The sequence below is a fragment of the Chiloscyllium punctatum genome, chromosome 15 (assembly GCF_047496795.1).
Source record: "Chiloscyllium punctatum isolate Juve2018m chromosome 15, sChiPun1.3, whole genome shotgun sequence".
In the NCBI taxonomy this organism is placed as follows: Eukaryota; Metazoa; Chordata; class Chondrichthyes; order Orectolobiformes; family Hemiscylliidae; genus Chiloscyllium; species Chiloscyllium punctatum.
The window spans coordinates 88809475-88830501 of record NC_092753.1 but is presented as its reverse complement, the minus strand read 5'-3'; the positions used below and the strand labels follow the sequence as shown (position 1 = coordinate 88830501).

The 21027-nt window shown below is 39.9% G+C and overlaps 1 protein-coding gene across 4 annotated transcripts in view; it reads right to left on the bottom strand.

The window, feature by feature from the left end:
• Positions 1-21027, bottom strand: part of appa (amyloid beta (A4) precursor protein a) — a 169744-nt gene that overhangs the window by 77157 nt on the left and 71560 nt on the right. For all 4 annotated transcript variants that reach the window (XM_072585731.1, XM_072585734.1, XM_072585730.1 and 1 more), the window contains exon 3: positions 13344-13473. In XM_072585731.1, the coding sequence (XP_072441832.1) occupies positions 13344-13473 (130 nt within the window). The remainder of the gene's footprint in view (positions 1-13343; positions 13474-21027) is intronic.

Sequence of the window (21027 nt, the reverse complement as noted above, 5' to 3'; positions counted from 1 at the left end):
TTTTCCTATACATGGGTTGTACCTACCAAAGTCGATCGAGATTCAAAAGACAAATTACTGCATCAACATCTTTGCCTTATGAAGAGAGTCTGTCTTCTGGAGAGTTTTAAAGAATGAAAAGTGATCTTGTTGAAGCTTAAACAATTCTTACAGGACATGACAGGGGAGATATGGACTGAATGTTTCCTCTCACTAATTAGCATTCTCTGATGAACTATCACCCTCATAATTAGGAGCAGACCGTCTCTGTGGATGGCTGCACTACCTGCAAGATAGCCAGTACCATTTGGCATTTATTTCCTCACTGCCTGCATCTTCTAGCTGGCAACATGATCACTTCTCTAAACATACTATCCTCGTAGCTTTCTGAATCACAGTGACTCCCGCCGTCACTTGAATTGCAAATCCAGAGCTCAAATTTCTTCAACTGGTGCTATTTCCTGCATGTGCTTGTCTAGGCCAAATAGTAAATGGACCTCTAACTGATAACGATGCCAAATGAACAGATAGAAGGTTAGACATAAAAATAGAATGAGACGTCAGGAAATTGAAAGACAAAGATGATCTTGAGCACTACCAACAGAAATAACCACTGTAAACACAAATAAAGCATACCAAAAATGGTACATGGGTTCTGTGCAGTACAACATATCACACTACTAATACAGAAACAATCAGCTCAATTAGACTTGGACTTCCGATGGCTTCTGCTTTCTTTGAATCATCTCTTGAATGTAAAGGAATCCTTGCTATTCTCACAAATGGCCTGCTTCAACAACAACAAGACAGCAATGAAAGCCAAAATTCATGTGTAGTGGTTCGATTTTAGCTATAGATATATACTTACATAGTGTAAAAAGGATGTAACATTCAAACAATAACAGTTGTTCTATTTTGGTCTCCCTTCTATAGGCAAGATGGTGTGAAACTTGAAAGGGTCCAGAAAAGATTTGGAATGCTGCTGCCAAGGTTGGGGGGGGTTTGAGCTGTAGGGAGAGGCTGAATAGGCTGGGGATATTTGCCTGGGGCATTTTAGGTGGCGAGGTGACCTTATAGAAGTTTATAAGATCACAAGGGGCATGGATGCATGATTAGGAAGGGTTTAGAGGAATACGTGCCAAATGCCTGCAAATGGGACTAGAATAATGGAGAATATCATCTGGCCGCCACGGACGAGTTAGACCGAAGAGTGTCTCCATGCTGTACAACTCTATGACTCTGAGTGTTTGAACATATGCTAACTCATGGTTGCTGTGGACTGAAATGCACAAAAGTCAGAGAAAGAGCAAAGCATAGTTAAAGGAGTGGGATAGAGAATAATGAAGTGGCAAAGTGACATCCAAGAAATGAAGGCACGAGTGATCATGCAAAGATGACTAGTTTAAACGGAAGGTATTCAGGAATTAGGATCCATTGTTGGTCAGTAATAACTGGGATGGTAAATGGGCAGCATCTGAAGTGCAATAGGATAGGAGTTTCAAAGTAAAAAGAAAATTAGTTCTACATGTTTACCAATCCCATTTACTGAATGTTAAAGATTTCCATACATTTTCATAAAATGTGTAGTTTAGTAAATTTGAAATTTAAAGATCCTTTTTAACCCCTTGTACATGGGGTTCCTGCTTTTGTTAATCTAAATTAAAAGTTAATATGCAGGTACAGCAACCAATTAGAAAAATAAATGGTCTGTTAGCATTTATTACAAACCAAATAGAGTGAAACCTTTCTGGAGAAATTTGCATACCATTGGTCCTCTTATCAAAAGAATTTACTTTTTATAGGAAAGTGAGCTAGTCTAATTTCTGCGATGAAGGATTGTCGTTATAACAGAATGCATAATTGAAGCATATATTTCTTGAATTTAGAAGAATGAGAGATGATCAAATTGAAAAATAAAAAATTCTTAAGGAGCTTGAATAGTATAGCTGCTGGCAAGACACTTTCCAGCTTCAGAGTCTAAACTGGCAGTTACAATTTCTGAAGCTGTCAGTTGTCCAAGTGAGCACGAATTTCATCACTGAAATGCTTCTCAATTTTTGTAACACTTTATCCTGGAGTATTGTGGATATCTCACTTTCAGCATATTCAAACCAGAGGTAGATTTATCTTTAAGTATGAGAATTGAAAGATATGGAGTGCAGAAACCTGGAGATGAGGTTGAAAATCTGTCATAATGTTAGCGAGTGGTGGATCAAGCTTGAAGGACGGATTCTTATTTACGAATTTAAATTTTAGCCATTAAGTTGTGTTGTAGATTCAATGTCATGTTCTTGAAGTCAAGGCTGAGTTTACAGGCAATGTCACCAGCGGGTAAGAGAATGGCAATTTGAGAGGGTGAAAGGAATGTGATTGAATATGTCAAACAAAATGTATTCACTATACAGAAATTAATTCCCAGCAGAAAACAAGTAACCAGACTGCAACAATTTCTTAAAATAAATTGGAAACTAATTGGGGAAAAAACAGAAAACGTCTGTAAAATTCTTGCCAATTAGTATTTCTGGAGATTGCAAAATAGTCTGGTCTTGTACAGGTACAGTTCAACATGGTCTGACAATTATCAACCTTTTTTCAATGAAACCTCTTGTTTATAATTTATAATTGCTGATGCATTTACTGTTAGATTAAAGTTTAATGTTATTATGTGGGCATGACCTCATGGGTGCAACTGCACTGATACATGACATCACAGGTACCCAAGCAGATGGATTACAGCTGCCGTTTTAGCGTTATGAACAAACACATCTTAATTCAATCCAACATTGTAGGGCCTGGCTAAGCTGTCCAAATGAATAGATATCAAAATTTTGCCACATTCGGGACAACTAAATAAATAATCAGAGGACATCCTCATCTTCAACAAAGCAAAATATAAGGGTTTGGTTTTGAAATGATTTTTGGCTAATCAAGTGATAATCTGCTTCAAGTTCTGCCTGAAGGACCAATCATTGTAGAAGCCAGGTGTTCAGTCAATTTGACAGATTCCACATAGCAAGATGGCAAAAAGATGCTAAATAGCTAAGCTTCAGATCCAAAGATAAGTTACATGGCCAGTTGTTAGAATGCCACCCGCTCCAAAGCACCAGATTTCAGGAATGAAAACATCTCCAACAGTAACTGGTGAGCTTAGGCCCATTGTTTGAGGTGGTGGCCCAAATTTCACTTCTGTACAATAGATTAGATTAGATTAGATTACTTACAGTGTGGAAACAGGCCCTTCGGCCCAACAAGTCCACACCGCCCCGCCGAAGCGCAACCCACCCATACCCCTACATTTACCCCTTACCTAACGGGCAATTTAGCATGGCCAATTCACCTGACCTGCACATCTTTGGACTGTGGGAAGAAACCGGAGCACCCGGAGGAAACCCACGCACACACGGGGAGAACGTGCAAACTCTACGCAGTTAGTCGCCTGAGGCGGGAATTGAACCCGGGTCTCTGGCGCTGTGAGGCAGCAGTGCTAACCACTGTGCCACCGTGCTGCCCACTAGAAAAATAGTTACATCACTGCGCCAGTATTCATCCAGAAATTCAAATCTCCCAATGATATCTGGGGTATTTAAATACACTTAATTAAAACCCATTGGCTTCACTAACTTAACTGTCCTCAAACAGTCGAGCAAGCCATTCAATTTGTTCAGAAGTTTTCATAGAGACCGATATCTTTTTTTTTACAAGAAAGGAATCACCGTAATGCCAATGGAAATAACACCAATGGAATAACAGACCCAACTAAAATCAACAATTAAAACATTAATCAATAGGAACTTATTTTAAATGAGCTGACAAATTTCACTTTTTTTAGTTGATAAAACAAAGATATCCTTCATGGAGTCACAAGCAGCCATGTCTTTCTTTCTCTTGCCCTAAAGTGTGGTATCATTTGGAAACTTTCAGCTTTTCCTACCTGACCTCTTTTATGCCAGATCTCTCACCTTTCCCACTGAAAAGATTTGCTCCTAAAGTCATATTTGCCAGCAGCTGTAGTCTGTGTTCAACTGTATTTAGCCCATCAAATTGGTTTATACTCTAATATAGGAGAAAGTAAGGACTGAGTGTCTGGAGATCAGAATCGAAGAGTGTGGTGCAGGAAAAGCATAGCAGATCAGGCAGCATCAGAGGAGCAGGAGAATCAATGTTTAGAGCATCAGGAATGAGGCTTGTGGCCCAAGGGGGCTGAGAGATAAATGCGAGGTGTGGGGGAGGTTGGGGGGGCGGCAGTTGGGCGAAGGTAGCTAGGAATGCGATACGGAGATGAAGGTGATAGGTCAGAGAGGAGGGTGGAGCAGATGGTGGGAAGGAAGATGGACAGGTAGGACAGCTCAAGAGGGGCCAAGTAGAAAGGTTGAATCCAGGATAAGGTGGTGGGAGGAGAAATGAGGAAACTGGTGAAATCCACACTAAGCCTGTGTGGTTGGAGGGTCCCAAGGCAGAAGATTAGGTGTTCTTCCAGACGTCAGGTGGTTAGGGTTTGGCGGTGGAGGAAGCCCATCTCTGGGACACACGCACTAAAAAAAACCCCACTGCCCTGTGGCCAAACACTAACCTCCCCCCACCCCCACTCCTTCACCAAGGACATGCAAGTCCTGGGCCATCTCCTCCAAACCCGAACCACCCGATGCCTGGAGGAAGACTGCTTCGTCTTCCTCCTTGGGACGCTCAAACCACAGGGGACCAATGTGGATTTCACCAGATTCCTCATTTCTCCTCCCACCTTAATCCCAGATCAAACCTGCCAACTCGGCACTGCCGTTTTGAATTGTCCTACCTGTCCATCTTTCTTCCCTCCTATCCGCTCCACCCTCCTCTCCGACCTATTGCCTCCACCCCCCCCACCTTCAACTACCAGTCAAATTCCCAGCTACCTCCCCCCCAGCCCTAGCCTCACCCCCCTCCTGTTTATCTCTCAGCCCCTTTGAGCCACAAGCCTCATTCCTGATGAAGGGCTTATGCCTGGAACATTGATTCTCCTGCATCTCGGATGCTGCCTGACCGGCTGTGCTTTTCCAGCTCCACACTCTTCAACTTCCACTCTAATATAGCCCAATTAAAAATCACAACACCAGGTTATAGTCCAACAAGTTTAATTGGAAGCATTAGCATTCGGAGTGCTGCTCCTTCATTAGGTAGACGTTCCTGCGTAGGTAATAGCAACCGGACCCACATCTTTGAACACACTCTCACCTGTTCATTACAACAATCCTGATGGCATAGCATTCCAGAGTTCTTCATCAATTGACCAACTAAAATATCTTGTTTACAGTTTGGTCCTCTGGTATAAACACTGATTTTTGTATGCCTGGTGTATTTTTGCTCCATTTTCAAGGTTACATCCTTTTAATCTTGCTCATTTCATGCAGAGTTTCAAGGTAGTTTTTTTTGTCCTTACTGTCAAATCAAAAAACAAGTCTACTTGTTGAAATATTTGATTGCCTCCCCTCTCATGAATTCTGTGGTCTGTAATAGCAGGACTGTGCCATAACAGGCTTGAATCTGACACCACCCCAATTAGCTTTCAACTTTACAGGAACTAAAGCTAGAGCTTAACTTTAATGAAACAAAATTCTGAGATTGATAAGACTTGAAACAAAAACAAACTACTGGAGCAGCTTAACAGGTCTGGGGTATTATTGTGGAAAGAAAACAAGAGTTAATGCTTTGAGTCCATTATGACTCATTTATTACAAAACACACAGGGATAAGAAGAGGCCATTCAGCCACATGAAGCTGTCCAGACAAGTGAAGCTTGCAAAAAAGACAAGGATTTTCTCAAATCATAAGGATTATTATTGGTGGCTCACAGCATCTCCTGATGGGCAAAGGATGAACATTAAATGCTGATTTTACTTGTGGCAAGACAACAGACGAATAGATGACAATCAAGAAGAATCATACCAAACGCAGTAATTCTAGAAAGGAATTGAGAGAGGCAAAGAGACTGTCTACAAACAGAATGGCAGTTAATATTAAAAGGAATCCAAAAATCTTCTACCGAAACATAAATAGCAACCAGGTAGTGAAAGTTGGGGTGGGTCCTATTAGAAACAGAGAAATTGGTGAATGCTTAGAGATGTAGGACAAGGTTAGAATGCTTACAGTATTTTTATATTGGTGTTTATTAAGGAAGTGAATGTTGACAGAATATCACTAGTAGTAGAGATGGCAGACAGATGGGGTGAAAATTAATAGTCAGTCTTTCCAATACATCATTCCTATATTTAGAGTTGATAAGTCACGTGTTTAGATAGCTTGCATCGCAGGCTCCTAAAGTAAGTGAAGATAGTAGAAGGACCAGCCATAAATCTTTCAATTTCCTCTGCATGTGGAGGAGGGAATTGGAGGGTGACATCTTTATCTGCCCTACAGAGCGTCAAATGGCTTCCTGTGTTGTGATGATTCTATGAAATTAACAGAAGGGCGATTTTTGACTTGCTGGAATTACATCAAGCACAAAATAAAATACTTATTCTTGCTAATGGACAATCTTTTAATCTTAAAGCATTGCTGTAAAGTTTCTTGTACCCCTGCTCCACTTATACTAGTGCACTACAATGAGAGTACTGAAGGTTAATGGACTTTATGGCGGGGGTGGGGGGGGGAATGAAAGACTGTGAAACAAGCTAGCACTATGTGTGAGAATTAATTTCGTCTTCTCCTAAAAGCATAATAATATCCCTCTAGTTCCCAAAGTCTAACCTGGGTGAAACAATTATTTGAATGAATTCTTTTTGTTAAAGAACTGTCTGCTTTTGTTCCTCCTCCAATCTCATATGAACAGCAACATAGTTTTAATTTGAAGGTATTTCATCACCTCAACATTAATGATAATAACTATGCGTCAGGGGTCAAGAGTCCAGGGTAGGCTGAGAAATGACAGCTGTAAAGCAGGCAGAATCAGGACAACTTTTTGATAACATGGAGCATGGCCATTGCCAATGTAATGTTTACAATAAGCAATTGAGAGTCACACCTTTATGTGAACATTTAAGATTGAAGCTGCACAAGTAAACATTACTAATTACTGTTACTGGGGCAGCAGAAGATTTTAGTTTGCTGAGAGAGAAGTGCAATGTATTGGATCCACAAAACTAAGTAAAACATTACAACTGTTGCAAAACTTGAAAGGGTTCAGAAATCATTTACAACGATGTTGTCAGGGTTGGAGGATTTGAGCTACGGGGAGAGACTGAATACACTGGGCTGTTTTCCCTGGAGCGTCGGAGGCTGAGGGGTGACCTCAGAGGTTTATAAAATCACGAGGGGCATGAATAGTATAAATAGACAAAATCTTTTCCCAGAGGTGGGGGAGTCCAGAACTAGAGGGCATAGGTTCAGGGTGAAAAGGGATCGATGTAAAGGGGACCTAAGGGTCAACGTTTTCACACAGAGGGGTGCATGTATGGAATGAGTTGCCAAAGGAACTGGTAGAGGCTGGTACAATTACAGCATTTAAAAGGCATCTGGATATGTATATGAATAGGAAGGGTTGAGAGGGATATGGGCCAAGTGCTGGCAAATAGGACTAGATTCGGTTAGGATATCTGGTCAGCATGGACAAGTTAGACCAAAGGGTCTGTTACCGTCCTGTACATCTCTAAGACTATAACAAGTGACCTCTCTTATAGCAACCTAAATCAAATATATTCATTCTAAAACATTTTAATTTTGGAAATAAAGCAATGTAGAATGATTTTTATCACTAATGAAAGAAAGTAAATTAGAAGTTACTGACATTGTTCTCACTTCTATTCAGCTATAAATCTTGATTATAAGTTCCCACTCAGTTGTACATTTTCTTAGTGCAGAGGATTGCAGATTGTTTAAGCACAATTCAATCTAAAACAAAGCAAGTTTCTTGATCCATTGCACTAGTTTAATAAGTGAGAGAGAATGGCTATACAACCGAAATAGGCAATTTTTGTTCATCATGACCCTACTAATGCAGAGACCATCTCAGTTAGCTAACTCTCAACCTTCTTTCCGCAAAATTGAAAATTTTCCAGTGCTTTTTTTAAAGCCATGATTGAATCTGCTTTCACCATACTGTCCTACCAAAACTTAATCACTTCATACTTTAAAGGAGTACCATTCCAACTTCTCCATTCTAGCTATGTAACTAGCTTCAGGGTTGAAACGCATTGTTGTAAATATGTACAGCTCCCTCTTTAATGTTCCTTGAGTAAGCACGGTTAGATGGATGGTTGATGTGCAACATAGTAATACCAACCCTGTGGGTTCAATTCAGGTACTGACTGAAGCTACCATGAAGGACTCTCCTTGTCAATCTTAAGCCTCAGGTTGAACTACCAGATGTCTCTCTGTCTAATGAGGAAATATTTCTATGGTCTGGGACGGTTATGGCGACTTCACGTCAAAGCACATTGGACAGACGACAGCATTTCAGGCCAAACTCTTGCATTATTAAGGTTCTACACAACTTGCCTTTTGTTTATAAATCCCAGGATTATATTTGCTTCATTAACCACCTTCACACCAGCCCTGCCAACCTCTTATTTCTGTAGATATACCCCAGTTCCTTCTGCTCCTGCACACCTTGAGGATGGTCTCCATTGTTTTATTTTGTCTATCCTCATTCTTCACCAAAAAAATCACTTGCTGTGTTTCTGCATTAAGTTTTTTTTTTGTTTAATTTGTTCTTGGGATGTGGGCATTGCTGACTGGGCCAGCATTTATTGCCTGCCCCAATTACCCTTGAGTTGGTGGTTGTAAGCTGCTTTCTTGAACTGCTATTAGTTCTGTACAGGCCTACTGTTCCCCACCCATTCCGCCAGACTCTGCCCTCATGACATTTGTCACTCTTCTCCTCACAGTTCACAATATTATGTTGGAAGCCAGTGCAGTCACAACACTGGCCACATCCCCAAAACAGAATGATCCATGATTGAAAATCGTTGCTAATATTGTCTATTTGCTCTTAAATTCAAGTCAGCTATTTTGGCGCAAGGAGACTGAAAGGAACATTTATAATGAATTTCAGTATAATTTCTTCTTAATTAATTAGAACACAATGTTAATATTAGCCAACTAGAAAATAGTTTCAAATACATAAGCTTTCTCATTTGTTTAAAGTTTGGCTACTGGGACTGAGGTTCACAAGGAGGTGGTGTTAGCAATTCTGCAAAGTGTGAAAATAGATAAATCCCCTGGGCCAGATGGGATTTATCCTCGGATTCTCTGGGAACCAGGGAGGAGACAGCTGAGCCTTTGGTCTACAGGAATAGTGCCAGAAGACTGCAGAACAGCAAATGTTGTTCCCTTGTTCAAGAAGGGTGGTAGAGACACACAGGTAATTATAGACTAGTGAGCCTTACTTGGTTGTGGGTAAAGTGTTGGAAAAGGTTACAAGAGATGGGTTTGTAATAGTTTAGAAAGGAATAACTTGATTAGGAATAGTCAACATGGTTTTGTGAAGGGAAGGTCATGCCTCACAAACGTTATAGAGTTCTTTGAGAAGGTGACCAAACAGGTAGATGAGAGTAAAGCGACTGATGTGGTGTATATGGATTTTAGTAAGACATTTGATGAGGTTCCCCACGGTAGACTATTGCACAAAATATGAAGGCATGGGATTGAGGGTGATTTAGTGGTTTGGATCAGAAATTGGCTAGCTGAAAGAAGACAGAGGATGGTGGTATTTGATGGGAAATGTTCATCCTGGGTTCAGTTACTCATGGTGAACTGCAAGGACCTGTTTTGGGGCCAGTGCTGTTTGCCATTTTTATAAATGACCTGAATGAGAGCGTACAAGGATGGGTTAGTAAATTTTCAGATGACACTAAAGATAATGTTGAAGGATATTGTTGGTTACAGAGGGACATAGATAAGCTGTAGAGCTGGGTTAAAAGGGTGCAAAAGAGTTTAAAGCGGAAAAGTGTGAGGTGATTCACTTTGGAAAGAGTAACAGGAATGCAGAGTACTGGACTTATGGTAAGATTCTTGGGAGTGTAGATGAGCAGAGAGATCTCTCTGTCCATGTACATAGATCCCTGAAAGTTGCCACCCAAGTTGATAGGGTTGTTAAGAAAGCATACGGTGTTAGCTTTTATTGGTAGATGGATTCGGTTTCGGAGCCATGTGGTCAGCATGGTGGCACTGCTGCCTCACAGAGCCAGAGACCTGGGTTCAATTTCCGCCTCGGGCAACTGTCTGTGTGGAGTTTGCACATTCTCCCAGTGTCTGTGTGGGTTTCCTTTGGGTGGTCTGGTTTCCTCCCACAATCCAAAGATGTGCAGGTTAGGTGAATTGGCCATGTTAAATTGCCTGTAGTGTGAGGTGAAGGGGTAAATGCAAGGGAATGGGTCTGGGTGGGTTGCTCTCCGGAGGATCGGTGTGGACTTGTTGGGCCAACGGGCCTGGTTCCACACTGTAAGTAATCTAAGGTCATGCTGCAGCTGTACAAAACTCTGGTGTGGCCGCATTTGAAATATTGCTTACAGTTCTGATCACAGCATTATAGGAAGGATGTGGAAGCTTTGGAAAGGGTTCAGAGGAGCTTAACTGGGACGTTGCCTGGTATGGAAGGAAGGTCTTATGAGGGAAGGCTGAGGGACTTGAGGCCGTTTTTGTTAGAGAGAAGATTGAGAGATGATTTAATTGAGATATATAAGATAATCAGAGTGTTAGGGTGGACAGTGACAGCCTTTTTCCTTGGATGGTGATGGCTAGCACGAGGGGATAGAGCTTTAAATTGAGAGGTAATGCAGAGAGGAGAGATATCAGAGGTTTTTTTTACTCATAATAGTAAGGGTGTGGAAGCACTGCCTGCAACAGTAATAGACTCACCAACTTTAAGGGCATTTAAATGGTCATTGGATAGACACATGGATCAAAATGTAATAACGTAGGTTAGATGGGCTTCGGATTGGTTTCACAGGTTGGGTCAACATCTTGGGCCAAAGGGTCTGTACTACGCTGTAATGTTCTATTCGATTCTATCAGTAAGTATACTGATTAAAATGCTTCTTTTTTGTGATAATCATATATTCCGATATATTAAAACTGTACCAAATTACCAAAAAAAAAATCAAGGAATGGTGTTTACGCAAAAATATTTTAAAAGTTATGTTTCAAAGTGAATGGACTGGTTCATGGCAAATTTCACATTCAATGGTAAGTAAATGTGGAAACTTGCTTAAAACCCCAGCTCACATCTAGTGCAGCTTGTGGCATAATATCAATATCTGTTGAAAGGGAGAAAACTATACAGAGGCTGATCTGAGGCTTTATAAATTATTATTTAAATAGGATATATCTTTCAACATCAGCAACTGGAAATATTTCACTAAACTCAGCTAAAGAGACCACACACATTTCACTCTGGGAGGTCAGCCATGTTGGTGCAATGCTCACACTGTACTTGTTCTAAGGTGAATTAATGAGATTTTGTGTAAATCTCCTATGTGATAAAATGTTTATTTTATTCTAAACTTGCTGAATGCCAGATGTTGTTGAGAACTGATGGTGGATCATCCCATTACCCATTCTTCCATCTACTCTTCTGTCCAACACTCTCATCCATTTATCAACCTAACTAGACAGTTCATGGTTGGATATGGATCACATTGGGAAGGTATTTGCATTTGGTTCCGTTATATTTAAAAATTAATTAGAAATTGTGTAAACCTAATTGAGTAAAAGGATTTCAAGAGATTATATCTTTGGCTGATTGAGCACTCTCTCCAGCAGCTGTGCACCCATTTTGCTTTTAGTATGTAGATAGCAAAAAAAAATTTGAAAAACAATAGATTAACGTTAGATTCTTCAACTATGCAACAGACATTAGTTATGAGGGAGGTTGAGAGTACTCTAATATTGAAGCACTTCAAATTAGTAATGAGAGTAAATAAGTTAATACTGCAGAAATTGGTTTCATTCTGGAATAGTGCTAGTCCAATATTTTAAAAATATTTTTAACCTTCAAGATGTTCATTAGAGATGGTATATTTTTAATTCATTGGTGAGGTGAGAACGTATTGCCCAACCCCAAATGCTCTTCAGAAGGGGTTGGTAAACCACAATGCTGAACCGCTGCAGTCATTATGATTAAAGTGATTCACATCGTGCAAATTGGGAGTTTCAGTATTCTGGAGGTGACCAACGATGTTGAAGGAACAAAGCTCTAATATCACACTATGCCTATTTGGATGGGATTCTGCACATGGAGATTCCTTTAAGCCTAGCAGGGCCACAAACAGGAATTGAGCTGTTTCTCATTGCAAATGGGTTATTTGTCAGGGACACTGATTGTAAGAGATGGCAAAAGTTTTCAACTTCTCCTCCAATCTTAGTGCTGAGCCAGCCTAAGGTAACTTCAAACTTACCTGTAGTAAAATCATTGGTCAAAAACAGATCTTGTTCATGACTTCAATGTTATACTGACCAATTTTATAAATTGTGGACTAGCTTCATTGTATTAAGTAGGCTAATTACTTTTTGTAACTAAACCAAGGTACTCACAGTTGAATGATATGAAAGCTGCTATGGAACCATTGTCTCAAAAACTGCAACACAGTCATTCTGGAATTGTACTGGGAATAGACTAACATACATTGAAGTGTCAAGAATGAAGTGTTAGCTAGGATGGCAGATTTGGAGGATTCTCATTCATATAGACTTAGATATTTCCTCTGACTAATGGCTCAAAACGTAGACAAGGTATATGCTTCTGTTTCCTGTCTATTTCCATGGCTAGTTCTTCCTGAAACAGGTCACTAGCCTGTTGCAGAAACTGCAGCTTGAAGACTGCCAGTCCACATCAATATAGCCAACTGGGAGACTCTCCTATTATTAAAACCTGTCATGAGTACACTGAAAAATTTATAGGTTGATACTCAACCTATATGACCATATTATGAATACACCTTTCTTCGTTTTCAAGTCCTGGAGCAGGACTCAAATCCAGAACTCTAGTTCAGAGGCAGCGATGCTACTCACTGCAGAGAAAGAACTCCATCATAAACATGACAGGGTAAAAATTTAAACATGACAAATAAGTGCATTGGAAAAAGCTTGACAAAAATATTAGATTATAGGAAACATTACGTTCAAGACAAAAGTATGCTTACTACAATTATTTTAGTATAGAATTAATGAACTTGATCTCCATTTTAACAAAAGAATGGTGTACCATTTTTGCTACTGTTTCCATTATGACTGGATGTTATGTGCGTGTTATAAGAGGAGCTCTTAAAACAGAGAATGTTCAAAAAAATTCATTTTCAGACACTATTCTTCTAGACAATGGGGAGCATTTCAGACATGTAAGTTTAAAAACAATTACAAGAATAACTTGAAATAAAGAAGAAAGGAACACCACATACCCAAACATCTGTAAGGAACGACGATGTGGGGGTGGCCTTTACACTGCTTACGGCCCTTTTTACACCAGTTTTGGATTGTGACAGGTTGGTTGGCCTCAACAACATTTGTTATTCGCAAATCAGGATAAACCTAGGAGAGAAAAATATAAATTTAAAAACGCAATCTTGAAAGTAATAATATCAAACTCTGTAACCTTGATTCAGCCAGCAATCAAATCCCTGATGGTCATATTTCTGAATTGTTGAATGTGCAATTTTTATTGTCACTGATTCTTTGACACACAGGACAGTCTTTTGCATGCCTGAAAACAACTTTGCTCTTGAAGCACAATTCATCAGTGACAACTATTCCCTGGTGAAACTGATTTGGTCGGCTATGTATTTTCAAGGATCAACACAACTTAATGCATTCTGGGGCTTAGAGGAAAGAAATACGTATTCTAGCTGATCGACTGAAAATAACATGCATTTTAAGTTCAACAGTGTCATAACTAGAAAGACATTTCAGGTCAGTTAAGAAGGAAATCTTAAATGCAACTTAAAATGGAAAATTTTTACTGTAAAAAGGAACCTCCATCACTCACCCACTTGTGTTCCAACTTAAATGCAATTATTAAACTCTTTTTAAAACCATGTGTCATAGACGCAAATTCTGTGGTAGTGTTTCACATATGCCTACCTTTGTGTAAGTTCTTTTTCATGGTTTATTTTAGCCTTGATCTCCTAAGCTTGTTATCACTTTGCTTGTCAGTGAAAAGAACCATTTACCTCATCATAATACTTGATAATTTAAGATTCAAATTGGTCACCCCCTTAACTTCTTGTCTCTAATATATTTTGCCTCTGTGGCAACATTCTAGCAACCTATACACTGATTTTAAGCCATTATTATTTCCTTATAATGGCATAACCAAAACAGTGCAGAATACTCCAAATTCACCCCGACTTGATCATAAAGTCAACATTAATCCAGTGCTCTATACCTCTTTGTAAATATGATAGGACTCAGTAAAACATTCAGCTTAAACAACTTGCACTGCCAACTTCATGATGTCTATCCATCGAATCTTTCACACTAATTATAATTTTACCTTTTAAATTCTTCCTTTCCCAATTATTTTCAAAGTACCTTGTTTCATTATTCTATGCCAAAGGCTATATCCGTCAATAACTTTTCATGATCAAAAATTGCAATATTCAACCTAAATTTCAATGTTCTTCCCTCAATTTCCACTACGTCTGTACACGTACAATCCTTAAATCCATGTGAGACTCTCAATTCCGATATTTCAAGATCCCAAAAACCTTCCTTTACTGTTGCATATTATGATTAGCAACCATCTCTATCTATTCAGTAGAAACCTTTCCATTGATTTCTTTGTGTTTGACACTTATGTGGCATCAAGGATTATGAGCTCTTAGCATGAATGAGACAGAATGTGAAGATTCATTTATTTGCATAAAAAGTCTGATGCCAAACATATTAAAGCACGTTTCACTTTAATTAGTGGCTTTCCCACTTGACTTTGAATGAGAGCTCATTCAATTGCCATTGAAATATAGGCAAATGCATTCTAGAACTAGGCCCATTGGAAACCTGGTTGAAACTAACATGTCAAATTGAATACTTACTTCTATACATTGGTTTATTCTACCAGTCCAGACTGTATTACAGCTCAGCTACTAGAGATGAAAAAAATGTTATCATAAAATTCCATTAAGTCCTGACTACCTGCATTTTTAATCAACGGAACAGAATGAAAATTCTTTGCTGGCTATTTTTCACAAACACGCTACTACCTTTGTATAAATATTTGTTGAAGGATAATCATCAAATATTGCATTCAAAATTTGAAAAAAATATTTTCATTATAGTCCTCTGTATATAAAGTCTGTTTTTGGCTGATTACTAGATTATTTTTCAAATAAAAAGGATGAGTCCAAAACAGGAATCCCCAAGACAACTGAAATCACATTGCAGTTACTTTCAATATCAATGTTAAATGTGACTGTGGAAGTGAAAAAATCTAAAAGCTTAAAACGTTGCACCTTGGTTGCATGCAGTTAATCATCAAAAGCTAAACACACCTCACATAGGTATTTCAGTGTTGCACAGCACAATTGTTTCTGCTGTTCTCTATTTAGAGAAGCACAATGGAACCCTTGAGAAGAAAAGGTCAACAACTGTAATATTTTCTAGATTTTAAACAATGCCAGCCATTTTATTGTAAATCATGAACCAAAAATGAACAAGACTGAACTAACACCACCAGCCCCATAAAATAAATACTAATGAAACTATATGCATGGAAAATAGTCACTGACATCTCTCGCCTGTAGGTGTTCAAAGTTTGGGAGAAGATTTGTAGCTCGGGTGCTCGTTGTTGTGGTTCTGTTCGCCGAGCTGGGAATTTGTCTTGCAACCATTTCGTCCCCTGTCTAGGTGACATCCTCAGTGCTTGGGAGCCTCCTGTGAAGCGCTTCTGTGCTGTTTTCTCCGGCATTTATAGTGGCCTGTCTCTGCCGCTTCCGGTTGTCAGTTCGAACTGTGGACAGCTTGAACTGACAACCGGAAGTGGCAGAGACAGGCCACTATAAATGCCGGAGAAAACAGCACAGAAGCGCTTCACAGGAGGCTCCCAAGCACTGAGGATGTCACCTAGACAGGGGATGAAACGTTTGCAAGACAAATTCCCAGCTTGGCGAACAGAACCACAACATAGTCACTGACAAGTTACAAGGCTATGTGGGCATGGTTTAAATCTTTTTTTGAATACATTAGAATGTGGCTAACACAATCTGCAATATTTTTGTCCACCACTAAATGCCATTTGTTAAAGTGTGAAACACCAACTGAGTGGCTTCCTAGGCCCTTTCAGAAGCCACAGAAGGGCCAATTAAATTGCAATAGTCAGGAGTCATATGTAGGTCAGACTGGACAAAGAAAACAGATTTCCATCCCAAAAATATGATAGAGAACACATTACTGAGAAAAGTTTTTTGTACCATATTTTATTCAATGATTTCAAATTAAATGGTCCATTACGACAGAGATGTTTAACTCATAAGTCCCAGTCATTAGACCAGATTTCTTCATTAGAAGAAAACAAGGACTGCAGACGCAGGAGGTTAAAGTCGAAAAATGTGGTACTAGAAAAGCACAGCAGGTTAGGCATCCAAGGAGCAGTAGAGTTGACGTTTTTGGCATAAGGAATGTGGGGGATAAGGGGCTGAGAGATAAATAGGAGGGTGGGGGTAAGGTAACTGGGAAGGCGATACATAGATGCAGGTTACGGAGTTGATAGTGATAGGTTGGAGGGGTGGGTGGAGCGGACAGGGAGGACAGTTCAAAAGAGCAATGGAGGGTTGGATCTAGGTGGTGGTGGGGTGGGGGGAGAGGAGATAAAGAAACTGATGAAGTCGATATTAATGCTGTGTGGTTGGAAGGTCCCAAGGTAGAAGATGAGGCGTTCTTCCTCCAGTCATCGAGGGGCTTGGATTTGGCTCAAGACTTGTAGAGTGGGAGGCGAAGTTGAAGTGGTCAGCCACAGGGCGGTGGAGTTGTTTGGGGGGTGTGTGTGCGTGTGTGTGCGTGTGCGTGTTCCAGAGATGTTCCTTGAACCGTTCTGCGAGTTGGCGGTCAGTGTCCTTAACATAGAGGAGACCACATCGAGAGCAATGGACACAGAGTAGATGGGATGCTTGGATGTGCAGAATTAGTAGGCCAGTAATTCAATCGCTATGCTACCGTGTCTCTCATGCTGCACTAATGCATTACCATGGGTAGAATAGTTTGCAGGATATCAGTATAATGGTGACTGCTTAATGCAACAGAATTTTACTCACCCTTCTTTCAGTACCTAGGTTACATTTTATTTGTAATGACTCCTTTTGAAGTGCAGTACAATTTAACAAGGGACTGGTAAGCGCACTCACCTTGTCCAAAATGCATTGAAGTGACCCTTTTTGAGATTAGGTCTCTCATTGTTTGTATTGGAAGCATGACAGGATAACAGTTGGAGTGGTTTAAAACCAAAGTGCATAAAGCCTATGGGTATTCAATCTGGAGACAAAGATTCTTTCAAAAAACCTCAGATGTGCCATCCCTCTTTTTCACAATCTGTAAAAATGCTTATCATACCTAGGATTGAATTACTGAAACTCCAGTTATCAGCAGCTTTGGAACTTGCATTCCACTTGCATTACATAATGAAGTTAGTTATCACACAAGAAATTTATTCCCTCAGGGCATCAAGTTTAAGCAACTGAATGCACAATGGAGTATATTGTTTTGCTATCTAAATGCTTATTCATAAAGCATTGAAGTTGCACACTGTTCCATCCACAATGCCAAGAGTATCAAAGAAAAAAACAACCCAATCCCACCCCATCTCAGGTAATTTAATCAATTCATTTGAAGCACCCTCCTTGGAGAAAAACCCAAATGAAATGCAAGTCAAAGTTGGGTTATGTGGATGGGAGTCTGATAGTTCTCTTCTTGTTCCATGGCTTACTTACACATTAAGGTTTGACCAATGCCGCATGAGTACCAGCCTTTGCTCTTGGCTCATGCAATGCGAAGCAAAATCCATTCAATATTCATATAAGATCACGCAACTATTTTACCAAAAATAGTAGTATACTACAATGTGCCAGTTGCAGCTGATGTTAGGTGACATCCTTTAGATGAGCTTATATGGCTTACTTAAACTGAATTTGGTTGACTGCACCAGGGTTTTACTGAGGTGAAGCTGAAACAAGTTCATATGCACATAAAATAGGCCTAAAAAAGCCCCACTTTTGAAGTCCTGTATGCATCGACTGGTTACAATCAACCTTAAAGATAACAATCCTACTGACCATTCATGTAAAAACAACTGGGCCACTGCATTTAATATTGATGTTGCAGTTTATTCACTTCCTGAAGTAATTGGCAAGGTACTGTGAATAAGCTTATTAAGCAAAAATCTCAAACAGAGGTAAAGGGTAAAGTATAGCAAATGACTAGTCTTATAGAAGATAAATGCTGAGTCACAATGGTACTGCACGATAGCTTCAATTGAGCATTAGGCATCCATATTTTAAGAAAATGCTACATTTTTGAGCTCTTTACCTCTACAGGCTCAAATATCCCAGCCAACTACATCTGCTCAAGTGGTCATTCATTAATTCAACAATCCAAATCTTTTTCAATATATAATTACAGTTTCAAACTGTAAACTTTTGCTATAAATTCTGTGTCTTATGATCTTATGCTCCACCACCACCCGATTATAGAGCAGTGCTCCAAAAGCTAGTGCTTCCAAATAAACCTGTTGGACTATAACCTGGTGTTGTGTGATTTTTAACTTTGTACACCCCAGTCCAACACCAGCATCTCTAAATCATTAAATATAGGCATTTTCAACAGTTAGCATTGGCCAGATGTGGGATGTACCACAGCCATGTAAATCCTGTTCACATACAAACTTGACAGAATGGTTCAAGCAAGGAATTAAAACAATAACTTGTTTTCTGTTTTACTCAGCTCATCCAGAAAACTGAACGTGATTCAGAGAGACAAGCTAACTTAGCACAGACAGAGAATCTTAATCGAGTTTGTGCTTCATAATTTGGGAAAAGATCTGGAGCTGCACATGTCACGAGTTCAAGGCAAAGACATAAATTCTTAATCTTGTAAGGAATTAAGGGATACGGACAGAGTGTGGGTAAGTGGCGTTGAAATGCCCATCAGCCATGATTGAATGGCGGAGTGGACTCGATGGGCTGAATGGTCTTACTGTACTCCTATTTCTTATGGTCTTATGGAGTTTCACATAATCCATATTACTTATCTTTTCAGAGAAAAAAAAAGGAATAGCTATTACTCAGAGATGTACAGCACGGAAACCTCATCTCATCCCATTTGCCAGCACTTGGCCTATATCCCTCCTACTGATATAGGATATGGATATAGGTATACTTCATATCCATATAAGCATCCAGATGCCTTTTAAATGCTGTAATTGTCCCAGCCTCCAACACTTCCTCTGGCAGCTCATTCCATATGTTGTCCTGCTGTCCCCTTCTGTCGAAGCAAAGCACAGGGACACAGTACGCATTTACTTCTTTCATCTTTATTCTGGGCCCTGGAGGGAGAGAGAATGATCGCCCATGTGTACAGAGACATGAGGTCACGGTCTTCTCTGGAACAGCAGTTTCTTAATGAATTATATAGTCATTTTACAGTGAGGAGCTTCCAGTTAAGGCAATATACATATTGATCAGATGACTATTACAATCAATGAGTATCAATAGCAGAGACCAAGCCCTTTATTGTTATACAATGAATGGTCTTAAACTTGTTAACTGGATTCATATAATGGATACTTTTTCCCTTGTCAACTGACCTTGCATACTGAATGCTTCCAATATTGCTAAATGGCTGTACATAATGAATGCTTTTCCACCTTGTTAATCCATTACTTTTGCCTCCAACACCCCATTGATAACTAAATTCTTATCCGATATGAGTCATGCTCAGTTGAACCTCTTGTTTCACAAAACTCAGAACTTAACTCTTTCCCTGCCTGCTTATACCCTATTCACATTACCACACTCTGTGTGAAAAAGTTGCCCCTTCGGTACCTTTTATATCTTTCACCTCTCACCCTAAACCTATGCTCTCTAGTTCCGGACTACTCCACCTCAGGGAAAAGACCTTGTCTAGTTACCCTATTCATACCCCTCATGATTTTATAAACCTCTATAAAGTCATCCCTCAGCTTCTGATGCTCCAGCAAAAACAACCCTAGACCATTCAGCCAAATCCTCCAAACCTGGCAACATCCTTGTAAATTTTTTCTACATCCTTCGACAGGAAGGAGACCGGAACTGCATGCAATATTCCAAAAGTGGCTGCACCAATGTCTAGTACAGCTGCAACATGACCTCCCAACTCCTATGCTCATGGCTATGACCAATAAAGGAAAGCATACCAAAGGCCTTCTTCACTATCCTATCTATCTGCGACTCTACTTTCAAGTAACTATGAACAGCACTCCAAGGTCTCTTTGTTCAACAACACTCCCTAGGACCTTACCATTAAGTATATAAGTCCTGCTCTGATTTGCTTTTCCAAAATGCAGCACCTCACATTTATCTAAATTAAACCCCACCTGCCACTCCTCAGCCCATTGACCTATCCGATCAAGATCCTGTTGCAATCTAAGGTAATCTTCTTCGCTGACCACTACACCTCCAATTTTGGTCTCATCTATAAACTTACTAACTATACCTCTTATGCTCACATCCAAATCATTTACATAAATGCCACTAAGTCGTGAACTCAGCACCAATTCTTGTGGCATATCACGGGTCACAGGCCTCCAGTTTGAAAAGCAACCCTCCACCACCACTCTCTGTCTTCTACCTTCAAGCCAGTTCTGCATCCAAATGGCTAGTTCTCCCTGTATTCCGTCAGATCTAACCTCACGCCCACCCTCCTCTCATTTATCTCTCCACCCTGCAGGCACTCGGCCTCTATTCTTTTTCGGCTTTTGCCCGAAACGTCGATTTTCCTGCTTCTAGGATGTTGCCTGAACTGCTGTGCTTTTCCAGCACCACTCTAGTCTAGAATCTGGTTTCCAGCATCTGCAGCCCTTGTTTTTACCTCAGATCCAACCTTGTTAACCAGTCTGCCATG